Genomic DNA, 22,079 nt, shown 5'->3' on the forward strand with positions numbered 1-22,079 from the left:
TCAAAGTGCACTGCAAAACACAGTCTACCTGTTCTCATGCTGAGCAAAGGGAGGAAAAGTAGAAGTGTCTGTCCATGAAGTGAAAGTTATGGGTGGCTAAAAAAGTTACTAAACAATCCTTTGAATTCTAGATAAACAGTTTCTGTAACCTGAAATATAGATGTGTTTTGAGGCTTGTCATTGCTGCAGTCTAGAAGAGCTTCTTTGTACTTGGTGCTCCAAGAAAAAATTAGATTGCGATATAAATATATGTAGAGATGGAGAAAAGATTGTCTATTTCCTTTGTTGTTAAGAGGTAGCTGAAGCACAAAGACTAATGGCCCAAGACTATGTTGGCAGCATGAAACCGAACTTAATGTTTGGAACTTGGACTGATCCCTAAATTACGGGTTTAAATTTCCCCTGTAAGTATTACATCTCATCTTAGTGTGGAAAATGTTGTTTGTACTTTTAATTATATTTGTCTTCTCTGTCTTTCAGAAACTGGTGTGCTTATGTCCATACCAGACTCGTACCTACAGTGGTAGTGGACAACCTGGAAACCTTCTCATCAGGCAGAGCAAAGCCTTGGACTTGGTGTATTGGATCGTGTGCTCAAAGGTGTGTAGAACTAGGAAGAAGTAGAACTTGCAAGTTTGTTATTGCCAGCTGCATAATGCAGAATTCAGCCATAACTTCAGAAATGAAAATGAAAACAGATGGGATCATATTAGCATGTTTCCAGGACTCATCTTCACATGTCCTTATAGCAAGTATAAAAGCTCATGAATTGTCCCTATAGCAAGTGTAAAAGCTCATGACATGGCATGCCTTTACTCTGTCACCCTCTGATCAGTTCAAAGTTTTCAAGTAAGCCTGCTCCACTCTTTCAGAGTACTGCAAAGGAAGGTGCACATGTACAAAGCTTTAAAGTGCATATAGGCAAGGAAATCCTTTCTGTGCAGTTTTCCAAGCTTCTGCTCTGTTGGAGCAAAAGGCTTCCCCTAAGAGGCATAAGTATTTTTATTATCTTTGTGCTGGATGCTTATTTCTGTCACAGATTTGGTTACGCAGTGAACCTAGAAAAAGTAATTGGCCTGGATACAAGTTGTAAATAATGTCTCTACTAAACATATTCAGATTGTCCTTTGTGGTTTGGGTGCCCCATTGTATACTTCAAACTTCACATTTCAGTAGTAAGTGAAATTGGGTTTCAGTGCCTGTGCCTAGAAAATGGCAATCCAAACCAGCACAACAGAACAGAGATTCTAGTATGTTTTGCCCTTGAAATATTTCAAAAACCTCTTACAAATCAGTTTGACTATTCTAAGAATTGTCCTCTAGATGGTATGGTAGCACATGCCTAAAGTTTTGAGGTGAAACTGGGAATAGAGTATCCTTAGGATTTGGTAACTCTGAAATAAAATCAGTTGTATTTCAAAACTATGGAATGGACCCTATGGTTGAAAGTTTGCCTTTTTTTTTTTATTTTCTGATTTGATCCAGAAGATTTGCAATAACTCCAAGTTCTTGTTTTTTTTTTTTTTGTATGAAAATTAGCTCCTTGTACTGTTCCTGTAAATACATTTCTCCTATATAAATTTCTGAGTCTTCTCTGCATGGAGAGTTATTTTTGAAATCATTATTCCTGATTAACTCCTTTCATGGTCACTTATTTGTTCTTATAAATGCATTCAGGAATGGATTATGCTAATGCAGAATAAGATAGTTTGATCATAAAATAAGACCATGCATACAGCAAAATAACTGAGAACTCTGTTGATTTTAGTTCATCTTAATGTTTTTTGAGTTCTTGCTGCTGAAAAAGCCATTTCTCAGAGGCAAAGCTAGTGCTTTGAGTGCTTTCAGCTTTGAGTGGAAACACGCTTTATTGGATTAATGTTTGTATAATCTTGGTTAAAATAATCAAAATGGAAGGCTTCCAGTGTACACTAAATGTTAACTGGCGTGGTATAAATTCATTGTGATTGTTTTTTTTTCAGTGATTTCAAAGAAAACAATATATCACAACTGTATTTTGACTCATTCTGTCCAGTTTAGCAGATATTAATTGTAATATCTTCCATAAAAAGCGTTATTTGATTCCTGAATCAGATATTCAGGAAAGAAGTCTGACAGCACTAGAAAGACATCAGGTTCCTTTTACATCTATGCAGATGGTCTGAAGGCTGCAATATTAAAATTGTGATTGCTGTTGAAACACCAAACCCTAGTCAGGCTTCACTTTTAGTTTCAAGCAGTTAGCAAAAGGATATGCTTGACATGTAAGATAACATAATGCAATTGATACAGGTATCCTACAACTCCTTGTAGTCACCTAAAGTTTAAGTTTGGTCACCTAAAGTAGGTTTAAAATGTTCTTGTTCTGCAGGTCCCAGACAACAACACACCAAGCCTACAGAATCAAACATAAAATAGTAACATCACTAGAGTGGAAGTGCTGTCCTGGGTATAGTGGGCAAAGCTGCCAATCCAAAGGTATGTAGAGCTATAAGAATTTGAAACTTGTTACTTCAACAAAAGAAAAAAGAGTGCAGTCTGACTTGTGAGCAAATATCTCTGCTGAAAATCATTACAGTCTCTCCTGTTAATTTAAAATCAGGAGAGATGCACAGTAAATTAAAATGCTTGGGATTTTGACTCTTCCCTGCACATGAATTTCCAGAGTAGCTAAGCAGAATGTCCTTTCCTTTCTTCCACTCTAAATACAACTCTAAATAAGTTTTTCTCAAAATCTTCAGTCCTATTCTGTTTTGCTAATATGGAACTTGCATACAGTGTGTTTGGTGTTTCTACTTTTGACCTTTTAGTTACTGAATATTGCAGTGATGGAGATATTAAATCCAGGTCCTCTATTGAATGCTTGCTGTAAAATTCATCTTCAGCACTGTGACTCTTTTGGCTTTCAGGTTCTAAGAATATATTTTCAGTATGATAACATATCAACATTGTTTCCCTCTGAATCGAGTAGGACTTTCTTTGTTCATTTTAACAGTAACTGAATTTTACTAGGTATTACACAATCCCTGTAAAATTGTGCCCTTTTTTGACAGAGCGTTTTACGTCTGCCCTGGTGATCAAACGTATGGCAGTGTACTGTAGTTTAATGTCTGTATAATAGCTATTTCTTTGCTGCTGGCCTTAAACAAGCAGGCCTTGAAAAATAAGATATGGCTTCAGCATATATATTTTAAATGAATGAATATTACAAGAAAGGCCATTAGATGTGGTAGGGAATTCAATCAGCAGTGGTAAAGTAGAGGCTGTGATTAAAAATTAATGTAGAGGAATGAAGAGAAATCACTGTTATTCACGTCCAGGAGAGAAATTTCAATACTGAAGAGCCAGAACCACAGCAGGCACAGAATTCTCTTCTGTGCAGCTGAGCGTGGAGTCAGATATTAACGCAGGACACAGTCAGCAAGGCCGTCCAGTGAGCATGGATCAGGTGTTTTAAAGGTTTGCTTTTAAAAAATGTAAACATTAGCAAAAATAGATTTAAAAATGCTTATTGAAGGGGGAGGCTACAGCTGATAAAATTGAAATGGCATCAAAACAGGGAAGCATTGACCAGGAAAAAAAGCTGTATAACTCGATTTGTAGTGGCATCTGCATAAAAATAAGAATAAAGGAAAATGTTGTCAAGTGTTACAGAAGCAGGCTTGAAATTACATCTCCTGGGTTCTGTTTTCAAACCTCTTCTGTCTTGCTGAATAATTTGGGAAAGCCACTTATAATCTGCATACGCAAGTTTACCCATCTAGAAAATTGAGATGACACTTATCTCACAGGGGCACTGGGATATTTAATTAATTAATGCTTGTAGAAGTGCTTAAAAAGATTGGGATGAAAGGTGTTATGTCAGAAAGGCTCTTCTTCCCTGCTTCTGGAATCATGCCTCCCATGAGGAGCAGACCACCAGCACAAGCCCTGCTGTATTATTCAATTCCCATGAAGGGACATCAGCTAATGGACTTGAGCAGCTGGGAGCCCTAGTCTTGTCTTCAGGCACTTCATTTCTAGAACAACAGGGTGTCCTGGGTTCAGCAGTAGCAGTCATTTTTTCCCCTTCTTGGTAGCTGGTGCAGTGCAGTGTTTTGACTTTCAGCTCGGGAACAGAGCTGATAGCGATGTTTTGGTTTGGCCAAGGACTTTGTGAGCCTCATGCTCTGCCAGGGAGGAGGGGAAGCCAGGAGGAAGCAGAGACAGGACACCTGACCCAAACTGACCAAAGAGGTATTCCATACCACAGCACGTCATGCCCAGGATGTAACTGGGAGTTAGCCGGAAGGGCTGGGAGACTGCAGGGTTGGAGGAGGTATCGGTCGGAGCTTGGTTGGGCCTGGGGGGCGAGTTATTGGTCGGCTGGTGGTGAGATGATGTATTCTCTTCCCTTGTTATTTCCTTTATCATTATTATCATTGGTGGTAGCAGTAGTGATTTGTGTTATACCTTAGTTACTAAACTGTTCTTATCTCAACCCGTGGGAGTTGCATTCTTTTCGATTCTCCTCTCCGTCCCTCCGGGAGCAGGGGGAGGGCAAGAAAGGGGGGGAAGTGAGCGAACGAATTACCTGACTGGGTTTAAACCACGACAGTTATTTTTGGCGCCCAACGTGGGGCACGAAGGGTTGAGATAACGACAGATTTGACTGGATTAATAGTCACTCACCACAATGACGATTTATTGGCTCTCAGAGTTGTTTCGCTTGATCTCACAGCTTCAGAATGTTGTAACTTACGTAGAGCCGGTATTTGCTGTGATAGTGTTTATCAAGTATGGGGCCTGGGCTAAGGTTCTTGTCTCACTGTGCTTTATGGCAATGGCTTGTAATACGGGCGGGCTCCAGCAGCAGGGCGGGACGGACGTGGCCGTGGACTTGTACCTGGCCGTCCGGCTGCTCTTCACCGTCCTGGCCCTCACCCTACTCTCCATCTTCGTGAGGCTGCGGGGAGCCGAGGGGGAGCGGCCCCGGCAGCCGGCGGCAGCCGAAGCGGCCCGGGAGACCGGCCCCGGGGACCAAGCGGCGGCGGGAGCGGGGCCGGAGGCCGCGAGGGGACGGCTGCCGGTGGAGGAGGTCGGGGCGGTCGAGGAGAGGAAGGAGGCGGCTGCCGAGCAGCGGGAGAAGGCGGCGGAGGAGCCGAGCCCCGCGGAGGAGCCGAGCCCCGCGGCCGAGCCCAGCCCCGCGGCCGAGCCCAGCCCCGCGGCCGAGCCGAGCCCCGCGGCCGAGCCGAGCCTCGCGGCCGAGCCGAGCCCCGCGGCCGAGCCCAGCCCCGCGACGGCCGAGAGCGTTTCCCGGAAGCCGCCCGCCGACCCCCAGGAGGATGCAGGAGACCACGCAGCATTTCCCAGCAAGGCAGAGGAGGAAGAGCTGGACTCGGGAAAAGACAAGGTGGCGGTGGGAGAGCCGACAAGTACAGCAGCTACAGCAGCCCCAGTGACAAGTACAGCAGCATCAACTGAGAGTTCTGAAGGTTTTGAATGGCCTTTGGGTATCCTTGGGACCTGCCTGCTGATTGTGATGGGGATCAGCATGTTGGCACACACACAGGCTGTGTTCTACCCACAACCATTTTGTCTGATCTCAAAAGTTAAGCAGAGTCATTGTCTGGGGTTAGACAAGGATATAGGGGGACCAAAAGGTTTTCTCCAAGGCTGGACAGCCAGGAGTGGCAGGGTGTGTGGGACAGTATGGGCAAGTATCTAGTCCACTGGGCCCCTCCAGTGCTTTGGAAGCATCGGAGATGGAAGGCAGCTGTATGGAGTCCCCAGCAGCAAGCTGCAGAAACTGCTGAAGGGGACAGTGAATTATTTTGAGCCTGGTGGGCCCATGGCACTTCAGGCCATCAGAGCAGAGGTGCAACATAGAGATGGACTCATGATCGAGGGGTGGACTTAGCAATGGACACTATTGCCCAGGTTATTCACGAGTGTGAACACTGCACACAGTCTCTCCTGCTCTGAAAGACTGTTACAAGAGATGGAGCCTGACATCATGGACCAGATGGACACAGCAGCTTTATAGGGACTGGTCCATGCACTAAGATAAGAGTGCACCGAGATAAGAGTGATGGTATATTGAAAATGTGGGATCTGAGCATGACGTGAATGGTATGGAATAAGGGGTGGATAATGTCCTGGGTTCAGCAGTAGCAGTCATTTTTTCCCCTTCTTGGTAGCTGGTGCAGTGCAGTGTTTTGACTTTCAGCTCGGGAACAGAGCTGATAGCGATGTTTTGGTTTGGCCAAGGACTTTGTGAGACTTATGCTCTGCCAGGGAGGAGGGGAAGCCAGGAGGAAGCAGAGACAGGACACCTGACCCAAACTGACCAAAGAGGTATTCCATACCACAGCACGTCATGCCCAGGATGTAACTGGGAGTTAGCCGGAAGGGCTGGGAGACTGCAGGGTTGGAGGAGGTATCGGTCGGAGCTTGGTTGGGCCTGGGGGGCGAGTTATTGGTCGGCTGGTGGTGAGATGATGTATTCTCTTCCCTTGTTATTTCCTTTATCATTATTATCATTGGTGGTAGCAGTAGTGATTTGTGTTATACCTTAGTTACTAAACTGTTCTTATCTCAACCCGTGGGAGTTGCATTCTTTTCGATTCTCCTCTCCGTCCCTCCGGGAGCAGGGGGAGGGCAAGAAAGGGGGGGAAGTGAGCGAACGAATTACCTGACTGGGTTTAAACCACGACACAGGGGGAGAGACGTTGTAAGCTCTGTCTGGGGCTCTCCAGAGGCTCTGTGCTCTCCACTTGGCCTCTCTGCACTTCATCTTCTCAACAACAGAACTCTTATCGAAGGGTGCCAAGAGAACTGGGGAATTCTGACAATATGGTTTAGACCCTGGGAAGGCACTTTGAGTGTGATGTTGTTTGCTTGTAGGAAATGCTAGTTCGAAATGCCTTTTGGTTGAACTTCTCTCTCAAACCAAGTGAAATCATACATAACTATTTCAGTCTGACAGTCTAGGCAGGAAGAAACACTTGTCACCATCTGATAGTTATTACAAGACATCTGTAAACTATATTGGGTAGCCTCATTGTAACTGCTTGGCTATAGATGCTTCTCAAGGTAATGTAGTAGTGAGTGAGACAAAGGAGCCTCTGGGAAGACACATGTTCAGATCACTGTTTCTAACTTTACCTCCTATGCAGCAACACATGACCAAATTAGATAAGAAATGGATCCTAGTCCAGCATGGACAATGAAACTTTTTAAGAAGGGAAAAATACAGACATAATTTCTTACAGGTCTCATGAAGCAGCGCAGTATGGATTATTTAACAAATAAAACATCATTGTTTTGATTTGGGAATACCAAATGCCTAAATGGGAGCAAAACTGCTAAGATGAAAGGGTTTATAATTTCTGAGTTGAAAAGTTCATTATGTCATTTTTATTAAACACAGCTTCATTTTCTCCATCTTAAGGATGAAAAATTAAAATAATGTGCATGTAGTAATGTCTGAAGGTAAGAAATCCAGTCTGCTCATCTACATGTGTTCTCTTAACACTATATCATGTTAAAAATGATTTCAAGAACTGGAAGATGCATCTTCAAATATAGATCATGCTGTATTCGAATTCAGCTTTTCTGTAGACTGAGGCTGAGGTGACTTAACGTGTATGAATTCATTTCCATCTGCCTTGGCTGTGGTTTAGAGCAAACAGCTGGTTCTCAGTTGCTGACAATGCCATAGCCATTGCTAGCACTGAATTCTCTCTCATGGTAGTGATGTCATTTCTCCAGCAGATGGCTGTAAAATATTCCACACAGGAGTGAGTACTACCCTCTGCTTGGGGTGAGCCGCAGACACAAAATGTAGCAGTACCCCTTGAAACACAGGGAACGGTAGGAAACTACCAAATCCCCCACAGGCATCCCCCTTCAACTACTCCTGCTTCATCAAAAATATATTGAGAAAAAAAGATCCAATTTCCATTTTTTTTTTTTTATATTTTCTGAAATCATTTTGCATTCTATGTTTAAAAATACATGGGTCAATAAATTATACATCTAGGCCAATATATTCAGTAATAGGAGCCTAATATTAAATTCCTGTGTGAATTACCTGATACCCAGAAGTGCTGAAGACCCCAAAGCTCGTGGTAAAACTGGGAGAACTCATTGCTCAGCACTTTGAATTGCTGCTTCTTTTTGTTGTTGATGATGTTGCTTTGTTACTGTAAATGGCACCTATAAGGTGGGTCTAGTAGTCTAATTTTTGTTTTATATTTTCTTATTAGCTTAAAATGAACATAGAATATCCAGTTTTTAAAAGGTCTCATGCAAATAATTTTATGACTATTGCTACCCTAAAGCATACATATATTAGAGTTTCAGTCTGGTGCTCCCATCACATCTGCTGCTCTTCAGCATCTAGGATGGGGAATCTCAGCTGAGGGACCAAGCAGTACCTAAGACTTAATCACCATATGATGTGTCAGAGCACTTCCTTTGGAAACAGACTGAGGCACACTAGAAGAATGATATAGTAGAAGCTATATTGCTGGTGACTCTCCTGAATTTGCTTCACAAATGAAACCCCTGAATTTCTAATGCTGCCTAAGTACCTTTCCTTTACAGTGATGACATTTAATAACTGTACAATATGCTTTATTGTCTTGTAGGAATTCTGTGTGTATGTATCACTGGTTACTCTTCTTGCCTCTTTTAGAAGTGGCATAATGCACTCTTGGCTTGCTCCATTACTGGTGTGCTCCAACAGAGTGATACTGTATCCTGGATCTTGCAGAGATTAAGTTATCTGAACAGTTTAAACCATTAGTAAAACAAGCACACAGCCATAAATATATATATCATTGAAAATCCTTAAGTGACTAAAACTAAGGTTTTCAGGTATTCCACAAGGTGAAGTTGTGAGTGGGGCAATTGATTTAATAGGGAGGATGAGAGATAAGATGGATAGTATAAAAAACCCTGATGCCTGTAGCACTAACAGTGGTAGTGAATACATTTAGAGCAACAGAAAGATCGGTAAATGAAAGAATAAAAGAACATCGATTTGCTGGTCCTTATCACATGCAAGTAACTGACTCCCTTGTCATAGATTATATCATCACATCACCATCTGATAAATCCTGTGTAATGAATTGGGCTGAATGCAAGTATTTAACTCCTGTCAATAACCATGCCACAGAAGGATAACTGAAGCTACTGAAATAATAGCTATTTGAGGATTTTATATTTATCAGTTGATTTAAATAAATTCTGTGAAATTTTCAGTCCATAAATTTAGTGACCTTTCCTTTGAGTTTGTGTGCTGTTACTCCCCCCCCCCCCCTTAATTTGCAACATAAACCACCTTACAGCACCTTTAAGTGTAATCTATTGATCTCCATATATACTGCTAAGAAGCTGATGAAACAAAGGGAATTTCTTGATTCAGTGTTTCATTCTGTTTCCTTGGAAACTCACATTATGGCCAAACTAGTCTTAATATTTGAATTGGAAAATAATGTCACCATACCAAAGTTATTCTGCTTGTACTGTACTAAAGACTGAAAATCACACGAATGGCATTTCCTTAGATGTGTTCCAACTGGAACAACATTCACTTCAAAATGCTTCATGAACTGAGCAAGCATATAAAAATTGGTCTGAATTTACAGTAGAAAATGTACAGTCTACTTTGTGCATATGGTTTTTTTTTGTGTTTTTTTGGGGGGTGCTTTTTTTTTTCCTTTAACAATAATGAAATCAAAGGCAATGCAATTAAGCCTAATGGCTGGAAAAGTAAGTCAGGAAGGTGGAAATCTCAGTTCAGTTCCAGCTATCCTATCAATTGTTCCCTACTTTTTGTGAGTGAAGGTATTTTTCTGAGCCTCAGTTTTCCCAACTGTTATATTGAAATAATAATAATGGTACTGTACCTTTTTGCAAATTGCCTTGGAATCTTTGGGCTGAGATGTAAAGTAAGCTCAGCAAATCCCTTCTGTTACAACCAGAGGAAATATTTAAAAACTTACTCCCCTTATAAAGTTTTTAAATGCATGTACCAGTTGCAAATCTCAGGTGATATTTGTTGGAATTTGGTGAGGTTTTGAAATGTTTCTGTTTTCTAGGTGCTGAAACAATGTAATATCCCCGTTGCCTTTGTAGGAAGATATATATGGTCAAAGATTTGTGTAATCTGTTAAAAAAATCAGCAGTTTCAATACACCTAATTCTGTTGCTATAAAAAAGTAATAATTAATTTTACAGCTGGCAATCACTGTTTTGCTTTTGTACTATTGTTATATTGATCTAAAATACTTCTGTAGGATTTTTTAGCCCTGGATATTGCAAAATTCTGTTCATTATAGAGCAAGTTTTGACACTTTAATGTTAATACCAACCCTCTCTTATAGACGGACTAAGCAGATAATAAGAATCACTGCAAATTATTAGGCTTTGATAAAGTTGTTACAGAATAGAGAGAGAAAGCAACTGTTGTGGAATCGTGATTGTCATGTTCAGTGTTTCACTCACATCCTTTCCTTTTTTTCCCTCTTTTGGCTCAAGAACAACAATCACTTATACACAGCAACCAGGCTGAAAGCAGCAGAACTGTCAGTGAGAGAACACCAGGACCTCCTCAGGACCCCAATGGGCCAGGTCAGCTGTTATAATTACTATCACATCTAACCCAATCACTGACCACATGACTCACTAAGGTCACTGCAAAAACAATTTGGGAAAAATCCCTGTGTGCTGAAGGGACCTGAATGAACTGTTAGAATTTCTAGTCATGGTTCAGTGGTATGTTTCTCTGGTAAAGACAGGCAGAAGAAACTGAATGTAAAGGTACCAGTAACTTAGCATTTATAGAGTGTCTTGTGACTAATGAAAACCCAGGAAAGTCATTCTGCATAGAAATATTTAAACTATTATATTAGAGTAAAAGAGAGAATACTGGAAAAAAAAAACCAAAATAACCAAACAAAAAAACCCAAAACCAAACAGAAAAAAACCCAAACCAAACCCAAATCAAATCTAGGAGTAGCATAGACCAGCATTAGGCATAAAAGTAAATGTAGTGACATTAACTATATTATCTGAATATGTGATTGTTGTTTACATATTACAAAAAGTGGTGCTTTATTCAGAGCTATTACAGTTGTGCTTCAAACATTAGCAAGGGCAGCTTAGGTGTGTTTTAAGCTACTCTATCTAGGATGATCAAATAGCTAAACAGCACAAGGGCAGATTATAGCTTTATACAGATGTTTGGGACTGTTTCTTATTACACTTTTTATTTGCTCACTATTGTGTTTACTTCAGCCTATCTAGACTGTGAGGATTTGGAACACATCAGTGTTTTCTTGCAAGGGTATGTACAGACCTCAGCATTGTAAGATCTGGTTGGTAACAATAATGCTTTTATTCAAACAGTGATCTGTGTTGAGAAGTTACCTTAGGTGGCTGCTGCATGAAAAGCTTCTTCACCTCTTAGTCTCTAGAACTGTTGAGTGTGCTCACTTCCCTTTGTATTTATTTTCCATTACCATTTGTATGATTTAAAGTTTACTGGCACAAATGTTCCAGAAAATTAATTTCATAGTTGTCTGCATAAGTATTCATGGAAATGGAATTTTATTAATGCCAGGTGTGTCTGCACACTCACTAAACTGGGAGCAGAAACAATCATGGTTTATCAGACCATTCCAATTAACCATGAATTTAAATATTAAGTGTTCACTAAAAGGAACTATGAAAAGGTATCCATGATTTAGAGGTAGGCAAGTAGTTGTCAACCTATACTATGTTCCAGTTTGTACCACCTGGAGATGTGTATGCCTTTGAGGGTATAGAAATATTGGTAATGCAGAATTATTTGGAAAGTCTGTACTTGGTGAACTGCCAACAGTGATATAACCCCCAACAGAGAGTGAGCTGCATTTGTCAGGTATATTTTTGGTGGCAAATTAAATGCAAGTTATTTGACAGGATTCTGTATACCCTGTTGATTGAGCCTGTAGTTTACATGGGAAAGGAGCCAGCAGCTGGACAAGATGTGAAAGATAGTGTAAAGGAAGCATGTTCCTTGAACTTTCTTAATACTTCTCTTTTCTCTTGAATCTGTCGATGTTTCGATTATGAATGTCTACACTGGCTTTTTGTGTAATCATCAGCTGTTACACACCATGGTGTAATTGTCACTCATGCAGTTGGCCTATATTCAAAAACATTTTATGGAACCATATAATAAGAAGAGTTATGTTCCTAGGTATGTGTGTTACAGTTGTCAATATAGTGTTCTGGTGCTGGGATATTCACACATGCTGGGAGAACAGGATGTCAGAATTGAGACTGCCACAGGGTTTTATGGAGACAGTACACATTTATCTGTTTATGTCCATATATGTGGGGAGGGAGGAGGAGAGCTCCATGTTAATTGCTTTTCAGTTCTTTTTAAATCAAATGGGGTCAGTTCAGAAGGAAAAATACCTGTTCTGGCTGTGAACCCTGTGAACACGACTTGAGCCCAGTGTCAGGACTGACAGCCCTGGTCTGTCATTCTATCAGCAGCTACCAGGACTCTAAAAGCCAAATTCCAGCTCCTACTATGCAGCTATGCTACTTATAAACCTCACTTTCAGGTTCATCTGTGTAGTTTGACTGACAGAAACTGAACTGAAGAAAGCATTGCACCTGGCAGGTTGGTTATCAGTTTGGGTGACTATGCATGAGCCAGTAAAGAATTCAAATCACTTTCTCATAAAAACAATTCAAACAGGAGCAGAAGTGTCCAGGTGTGTCTGCTTGTGACAGAGCAGTATTATGATGAAGAGTATTCAGACAAAAAAGATATTACAATGGCTTGTCTCCACATTGCCACTGGGGAGAATTGCCACACTTTAAACTAGGCGGTTGAGTTACGAACACAATTTTGTATCTGTATAAGTAGACATGATGGGCAAAGTAAACAGCTGAAGGTACTAATATTCTAATCTAAACCAGCCAGCCTTATTCGCCAGCTTTTACCACGTATGAATTTCAACATGCCTTTACAGGAGGGCATTCTCACTGGTGTTCAGCATGCTTCATCTGCACTGAGCCGTGCATTCAGTAAATTTTCAGGGTTTTCCCAAATGTGTTGAGTTAGATATGATACATGTATTTGTTACATACTAGAATTCTGAAGAATAAAAGTCAGGTCAGAAGAATATCTTCTTTTACATATAACTTGCTTTTTCTTTTTCTTTTCTTTTTTTTTTTTTTGTAGTTTTTACACTCCTGTGCTTGCACATGAGTCCTGGTTAAAACTGTTCACTGCCGTGGGAATAGACACTGATGCCATAATCAAAAATGACACAAGATCAATAGCAATACTATTGCTGTTTTATTGTAAATATACTGTAAATTTTTTGTATGCACTGCTAAAGAATATCTTGCCTAGCAGTTTATTAAGCAATAGTATGTCCTTGATCATGTAGGGTAATATATCATGTGTCTAAGGTAAGCCACTTAGGCTGAATTTTTAGGAAGTAAAGAGATTTTGTAATTTTGCTTACAGTAATTGAAGCATTTTATTTTGATCCAGCATCTTCTGAAAATCACAGACTAAGTCCCATTCCTGTCAGCTGTCAAACTCAGATGGCTACCTGAAGTCATATGGAGTCCTAATTTGCAGGACCAAGGCCATCATCATCACTACCTATCTTAAAAGGGTGCCTGTCTTAAAACCAGACCTTTTTGTACCTGAAGGGACTACAAGTGTCAGGATCAATTTGGGCAGGTTTTAAAACAAACTTGACTTCACAGGTTGAGCATCTTTTCTGAATGGCAAACGAATGATTATTCTAGTCATTTATCTCTTAGCTGTTTTGTTCCTGTGTTGAACAAGCCCTTATTGTGACCCCTATGCTGAAAATATGTTTTCCTTCAAACACAAGCCTTACAAATTCATCAAGTTATGTTATAAATTGTAAGTAAAAATCAAGGTTTTTGTGATTGTGCTAAAGGAGATAGACTAACTGAATATACTGTAGGGTACTAGGTGGAGGAAAAATGGCATTATGCTGATTAAAATATGCTAACCATTCAAAATGCTCTTGGAGAATTACAAATACTTTATAATGGATACAGATGCTTCAGTAATTAGTTACTGCTGTGCTTCTGAATGTCACTAATGTACGATACATGACAAAAATCAAGATTATTCACTCAAGACTAAAAATTCAGAGACTTTTCACCCCACTTCCAGCTAATGTGTGTCAAGTCAATTATACTTTCTCCCTGCAAGTGTTTTAAAGGTTTGGGATTTTTTTATTCTCATCTTGTTCTCTGACCAAGCACTTACACAAAAAATGAATGAGAGGATTAGCAGCCAGGAGATGAAACTGACTTTTCTACAGAAGAAGGTTGACAGCATTGCTGCTGCGATGAATGATGTGAGCAAAATGCTTTCTTCTCTGGAAGGCAAAATCAATGAAGATAAGGGCAGAGACTTGCAGTCTTTTCTGAAAGGTAAGAAAAATAAATTAATGTAATAATTCACGAAGTTAAAGGTGTCAGGAAAAAACAAATGCTAAAAATATTCATAAACTATCCTGTTCTATTGCTCAACATTTATGGGAAGAATTCTCTTAGTTTCATACCATGGTGGAGGGATTTGTTTATTTTGACATTTGTTATGGTGTCTTTTGTAGTAACAAAGAATTTACATTCTTGGGCACTGCATCATCTACGTGATAACTTAAGCCACAATCGAGACATTTTCATTTACTTAGAGCTTCTGCAAATATTCTTATCTTTGTTTTTTGTTTATATGGCAGCTGCTAAAGGATGTACTATTTGCTTTGCTATCAAGTCTAAGTAATATTCTCTAATACATAATTCACATATGCAGGGGAAATGTATAAGGGATTCTGTGGTTGTTGTATCTATAACATTGTAAACATCCAGCTGAATAATTTGCCTCTGATCATATTAAGCTACCTTTGATAAACATCTGTACTCTTCTGTGGTAGATGAGAGACATGGACAGGGATCAGGAGGCTGGGCAAACTCTCACTATTAGAATTATACATTCATTCTTTGTGAATCCTGCAGCTGTTTGTTTCCCAATTACAAATGGTGCTTAACAATCAGATTGAGACTGATGCTTTCATTTCCTTAATATACAGTATTTTTCTCATGTTTCAGAATTTTTCCCCAAACTGTTTGTATTATGCACTTTAGAATCCAGAAAACTTCCTATTGTTTGAGAATGAAATGAGGGAACTGGAGCTTCTTACATTGAAATAAAAATAAATCAAACATTAAGTGCTTTTGTATATCCCTCAAATTTACCAAGTGTGGTCCTATTTCTTCTATGTTCAGTCCTCTGAGTTGCTTGTGCCACATGCTAGATGGCCCTCTTGTACCCTGGATCAAATTGATCCCATTTCTCACGTAGATGACCTGCTTTCACCTCTCCACATATTGCTAGATGGCATTCTTGACCCTTGGGCATACACTTAATTTGTCTTTGAATATTTCACATTTCCCTTCTGCTTTCTCTTCATTCTTTTTTATATTCCACTTGTTCTAGCTGTCATTTCCATTCTGTTCCAAGACCATTCTTTTGCTGCATCCTGTACTTCTGCTTCTTCATTGCCTTTCTATTTTTAAGGGTCCAAGTTCTAATTAAAACATGCAGTACAAAAGACCCTGTTATTTCAGTTCTCTGCAAATGTGTTTCAAGCTTTTATTGGTTTTATTTACAACGATATATATTATACCTGCTTAGATGAAATCTCCAGCTGCTGGCCCTTTTTTGATTTATGTTCTCCATCTATCTCCTAATCAAATTACTAATGAAAATACAGCTATCAAGTACTTTCCTTGACTCAAATTGTGAGTCCTCCAATAGAAGGTATTCTTGGCTTGTATACAGGTAAACAGCAGGAATGAGGTGAGGAGGAGAGAGAGAGCAAGGTTAGAGTTTCTCTTGGCTTGTATGTGTAATGTCAAAGGGCAACTGCAGTTTCTGTCCAGGGAATATCAGTCAGTCATACTCCAAGTGGGCAAAGAGCATCCTATAGTAGCAGGAGCTGGACAAAGTTTTCATGGTGTCCTCTAACCTGGTACAGATGTGCAGTATAGGAATATCAGACTTGCTAAAAATTACTCTTAGGAGTTCACCTGAAGGAAAAAACAACTTTCCCCACTACCACTGCCATCCTGAAGCAACATGTTTTTGAATCACAGTTAAGTCTGTAGTTGCTTCATACTATTCAGACTTCTTCCTACCTCCCCTGCTTTTCCATTTTCTTACCATGGTGCCCAGGTCCTTTACTCATATCCTTTAATCAGTTTTCTTACCACAGAAATTCTTATGGCTGCCCAGCTTTGTATCAGGGTTTGTTAGGAGTGAGGTCTGTTTTTCTGAACAAAAAATTCAGTACCATTTACAAAGTTTTTATTTCTTGGTTTCTTCTGTAAATAGACTTCGGTCCTACAAACCTGTCAACTGTTTATACAGAGCCACACTCAATGAAGTAACTGATATGATCCCCTAATTGGATTAGTGAAACCTGCATTTTTAAAAATGGTCTTCGGTACTCCGGAGACTGTTCCTACTTTTTACTTAGAGAAAATAGTTTGATGTTTCCTTTTAATTTAGTAAACTCTGCTTACTTCTCTCTAGTCTTTCTTCCTCCTTTCACTCCACATCAAGCCCTTTTATAGACTTCTTTCCCCTTCATTATTAAAATATACACTCCTTTGAAAATGAACTCAACAATGGAGTGTTAATCACTCCCAAGTCAGAAATGTCATTTACGGCTGGATATATGACCTTAACTCAGTCTCCTGTGTACATACATTTATTTTGCACATTATTCTTCAAATAATTGAATCTACAAAGGGAGTATATGTTGACACAGAGTAATTACACACTTTGGATTTCAGCCAGAGAGTTAAAATTAAAATTTATAATCTAATAGAAAGTGCAAGAGATCTGTAATGTTCATAGGTAATTTGGACCTTTCTATTTCAAAATGAGCAACAGAGAAATTGAGTTACATTCACAAATTCTCAGCTCAAGCTTAAGAATATACCCAATTGTCACCTACAGCAGAAGTTTGGATCAGGTCGTTCTGTGGAAGGGCATGCTCCCACAGGCCCTAGTGAACTTTGGAATACCACTTGCTTACCACATACCTAGAGTCCTAGCCAGTAAGTAAGGGAGAGAAACCCAAATCTGTCTGTTTTATCAAGTTCCACTCTCTTGATAACAAAACCAAAAAAACAAAGCTGAGCTATGTTCCAGATGTGAATCTACTAAATAGAGTAGGAATGTGAGAGAGCAAGAATGGCAGTTTCTTGACTGTCACAGGAAGAAAATACTAATATAGATCCTGTGAAAGACCTCTTGCAGCAGGATGGTCTGTTATCAAGATGTGTTGCTGAGATGGAAAAATTTAATTAATTCCCCACAGAAGGTGTAGAGTAACGTTGTTTCTTTCCAAAGCCATTGAACTTTTCTTCACAGCTGTTAGTGTCTTTTAAAGCACAGAACATTTTTCAGCATCATAAAGCAACCCGACCAAGTCATAGTCATCAGTTACAATGGTTTCTCTACATGTCAGTTATTTTACTCTGCATTCATATCTTGGTTCTTCCTTTCAGCTGCCAGGACATCGTTATTCTCAGGTATCTTTTCTTACTGTTTTTCCTTCACTGAAGTTCACTGACAAAGCTCTTTGTGCAAAGTGTGCATGTTCATGCGTATACATCTGTCCAGGTATTCGCTTGCTGTTGAGGTTGTAAAAAGTGAAATAAAGGCAATCTCATTATTATCTCTTCTTTATTTTGTTTATATTTTGTGCAAAAATTGCTGTGGCATCTGTGACCACAGTTGACAGTAGTTGAGTTTATTGCTTAGGAAACTTCATGCTATATTTCTGAAGTGGCTCTTTTCTAGGCTAGCAAACTTACTGCACCTGCCTGTTAAATCCTGCCTTGAAAAAAAAACACCACCATCTGAAAAAGTGACAGATTTACCCCTCAGGGATCATGGGGGTTTACTGTCCGTTTTACCAGAAATAATGAAGACTGAGACTCATAATTCATAAAAAGCAATTATAATCAACTAGTTTATCTGTTTCCAGCTGGAAACACACAATTCACATGGATCTCCTGAGCAGAAGTAGGACTGGGCTTCTCTGTAGCTTCCTGAACAAAACCAGTTTTATTTGGAATCCTTTTGCACCCTTGGAGCCCAAAGTTGTGCTGGGTTTCATGGGTCTGATTTCCTTCCGTTTTGCAGCTCTTCCTGAGAATGTATTTTAAAATAAGGTTTCAAAACATGCCTTGGTGTTTTAGAGATGAAACAATAAAATCCAGGGTATGGATGTAATTGAGAGGAAAATAGAGGAGGGCAACAGAGAATTTCTACCTTTACCAATACAGCTTTAATTGGAGAACAGGTGGTCATGGAGGCATTGTAGAGGCTGAAGGGTTTAGCCGTTATAACAAGATCTGGCTGAAAGTGTTCATAGGCTTTAGAAAAAACATGAAAAAAATGTTTTAGCTGGACATAGGGGCTACCTTTGAAAAACAAATCAAAACCACACGTCTAATTTCATACCAGAGAGGAACTACTGCTCTAATTAACTGAGAAGTGTGGCAACACTCTTGATGAACACTGTTTTATGACTGTCTTATCAAAATACATCTCCTATATAGCCTTAGATGGGTTGTTATTCACAGGAGCAGAATTTCCACATGTTCACCTCTGCCCAGTGCTTTTCAGGATCGGTATTCCTAGGAGTATTCCTAGTTAAAGAGTTAGTATGCAAGACTAACTAAAGATGTGTACCTTCAAAATGTCTGCCTTTTGCAGCAGTTGTCTTGTTGCTAACTTTAGATATTTAGTAAGGCTATTCTTTTTATTTGCTTCTTTCTTACTATAGCATGTTGTATGACCACTTAGCACATACATTAGGAAGGTAATCTCTTCTTTCACTTCTTGACCATAACCTTGATAAAGCAAGTGGTTTTTTCCTTACTTTCCCAGTGGAGAAAAGATACATCATTTTCTCATGAGCAAGCCACAAAAGCACACAGAACTCCCCATTTCAGTGTTCAGAAACAGCTCAACTAGGAGATACCACATGCAGAGTCTGAGTTTGCCCTTTCAAAATAATAGCAAAACTGCCATTGATCTTGGAGAAACAGGGATGAGTCTTTGAATACTGTTATCCATTCTCTGCATTTGTCAGCTTTAAATTTTGCTCTATGGATCGGTAAATAGGGGCAGGGATGTGTGTGTATCTCTTCAGTAAAGCACTGTGCTTACTCACATTGTAGAAAAAAATTTAGATATTACTATAATTGGTTTGATTGTTTCCCTATTTCTTCTTTTTCCCAAAGGTTTCAAATCCAGAAATATTAATGAATTAGTCAAAGACATTGTCAGAGAGCACTTTAAAGGAATTCAAGGTGAAATGCAAGAAAGCATGGCTCAGATTTTCAAGACGATATCTAGTTTGTCAGATGATCTTGAAAACACAAAGGGATTAGCCAAGCATCTGAATGAAACCCAGCAAAAATTTGTTCAGGAGAAAGAAAATGGGCCAACAAAGCTTGATATTCTGGAGCTAAAGAATCATATAGTGCAGATGAAAGAGGAACTGACCCTCACTTGTGACAAACCTATAAAAGCTTTACAGGAAAAGCAGAAAACCTTGGAGGATAACTTGGAGCATCAACAGTCAAGAAGTGTCATTTATTATGAATCTTTAAATAGGACTCTTACTGAAATGAAAGATGCTCATGAACAACTGTTATCAGTTGAACAGTTTTCAAGCCAAAACATCCCTTCAGATAAAGTCATGGAGTACAATGTTACAGAGTACATGTTCACTTTGCATGAGAAAGTAAAGAAACAAGGAATGATGGTGCTGCAGATCTATGATGACTTAAGAGTCCAAGATAGCAAGATCAGCAATCTCAGTGTTGCACTACAAAATCAGAAAGACTCTGTTCTGGGGGTCTGTGATGACATGTTGTCAGAGAGCAGGAGGGATTTCCAAATGCAGCTGACAGCAGCTCAAGAGAATGTGCTTATCCTAAACAAAAGTCTCTCTGACCTGGTTCTTCCATTGGACAATAAGATGGACAAAATGAATGAGCAAATTAATGATTTGTGTTATGATATGGAGATTCTCCAACCTTTGATTGAACAAGGGATACCTTTTAGTCTGACTTCAGAGTATGAACAACAAATTCAAGCTGAAGAAATCAACAAGAAGCTTGAAAACCTCACTGCTGTTGTTAACAGAATGAGTTCTGCAATTAAGGAGCTTTCCAAAACTCAGGAAGGACTTAAAAATGAATCTCAGGCTTATCAGGAACTGTTTGAAAGTCATATTAATGAATGCTCCATGGAAATAGAAGAAGGATTAAACAAGACCATGATAGTGATAAACAGTGCTATTGATTCTATTCAAGATAACTATGTACTGAAAGATACGCTACATGCTCTAAGAAATGAGACTGAAGTCTGCTGTGGCAGAGCTGAGAAACTGGACAGCCTCCTGGCTTTCATTCCCCAATTTCAACAGTTGAATGAATCCCTCCGGATGCTGCTTGTTGGCAAGAAGTATGAATTTTCTTTACAAGTAGCACCATCCCTTTCTGATCTTCCATATGAGGAGTCTGACAAAGTTATCCTCCACAATTTCAGAAGACTTTTCTATATTTTAAATGATACATCATTAAAAGTGGACAATCAACAACAAGATATCAGCCACCTGGAAGAAAAGCTGCTTGATTCTGTGGAGGAATCAAAGGACCATGAGGTTCGCCTTCTGAATGTAGAGTCAAAAATTTCCAAGTTTTTGTCAAACAACTGTGCGTTGCTGAAAAAACCCAAAGCAGCCTCAACAGAGAAAGAGCAAGTGGTCTCACTTCAGCTCCAGACACTGAGTTCCAGGATCAAGGCCCTGGAAGCCAAGTCAATCCGCTTCTCAAACATCATTCCACTTCTGAACAAGACTGCTCACGAGGCCTGGGGGCTGTGTCATGATACTAACAGCAGCATCCATAAAGTGAATGCGAGTATACCTGTGCTAATTAAACTTGCTCAGCCAGATATCCCCCTCCTGCATAGAGGCCTCAGAGAGCTCATTGAATCTGTGCTTGAAATAAGAGCAGGAGCTATTTTGACAAATTTAACCCAGCATGTTGACATATCAGTTGCAAATGCTATGAACAACATCACCAAACTTCAGAAGCAGGTGAAACCAGTTATGAAGAAACCAGTCCCAGTGAAAAAAGGAGCAACAAATGTTACCATGAGCCTGGCAAGCCGAAGTCAGAGAAATACGGATAATACTATAGATCCAGGTAATGCATTTTACTGTACTAAAAATTAGAGTCTTTGTAATAAAGGCCTATGTAACCGTTGTGATGAACTGAAGTGGCAGATCTTGACTGAAGGTGAATAAAAAGTGCAAAAGAGAGTTTCAGAGGAACTTGAGGTTACTCTAGTCTCTTGCTTATAAAAGATGATGCACTAAGACATCTAGAAGCTCCATTTAATTTTCCTTAAGAAATTCACATCTGATCAGTTTAAGATACATGTGCATGCACACACACTCAGCTGAGTACCTGACCTTTCAAACATAACTGTCAATTTAGACAAACTCTAAACTACAAGAATTTTGTGCCTGCATCTCAATTAGCAATTTCAGTAAAAAAACATGCAAGCTGGGAGAGTAATCTGGAGTTGTGTCAGTACTTTGCAGTGTCAGTGGGGACGAAGCATATAAAAAACCTGAGGCAAGTGAATACACCAAATCACTGAAATGAGGCTTTTGACGACTCCTTCAGTAATCCATTGAGATTACTAGTGCAGTTACAACAGTGTGTTCTTGCAGAATCAGGAGGCCAGACAATAAAGTAGGTTTGACTCAAGTCCATCCAGAGAACATCTCAGCTGAGTAGGAGCTGCCATTCTTAAAAAAAGATGTTTTGAGTGAGATTTGCTTCTGAACTTCAATTCAAACATCATATGAAATGAATTCATGTGGGTGAATTCACAGAAATAGTAATGGAATTATGAATTTTGGAATCAGATG

General features: G+C 39.5%; 1 protein-coding gene across 1 annotated transcript in view; it reads left to right on the top strand.

The window, feature by feature from the left end:
• MMRN1 (multimerin 1) overlaps nucleotides 1-22,079 on the top strand; it is a 47,083-nt gene that overhangs the window by 16,349 nt on the left and 8,655 nt on the right. The window contains exons 2-6 of the mRNA XM_062637608.1: nucleotides 481-600; nucleotides 2,372-2,478; nucleotides 10,528-10,620; nucleotides 14,302-14,475; nucleotides 19,369-21,345. Coding sequence (XP_062493592.1) covers nucleotides 481-600; nucleotides 2,372-2,478; nucleotides 10,528-10,620; nucleotides 14,302-14,475; nucleotides 19,369-21,345 — 2,471 coding nt within the window. The remainder of the gene's footprint in view (nucleotides 1-480; nucleotides 601-2,371; nucleotides 2,479-10,527; nucleotides 10,621-14,301; nucleotides 14,476-19,368; nucleotides 21,346-22,079) is intronic.

This window comes from Pezoporus occidentalis, unplaced genomic scaffold (assembly GCF_034315485.1).
Source record: "Pezoporus occidentalis ecotype Australia unplaced genomic scaffold, CSIRO_AGI_Poc_V1 ctg53, whole genome shotgun sequence".
In the NCBI taxonomy this organism is placed as follows: domain Eukaryota; kingdom Metazoa; phylum Chordata; class Aves; order Psittaciformes; family Psittacidae; genus Pezoporus; species Pezoporus occidentalis.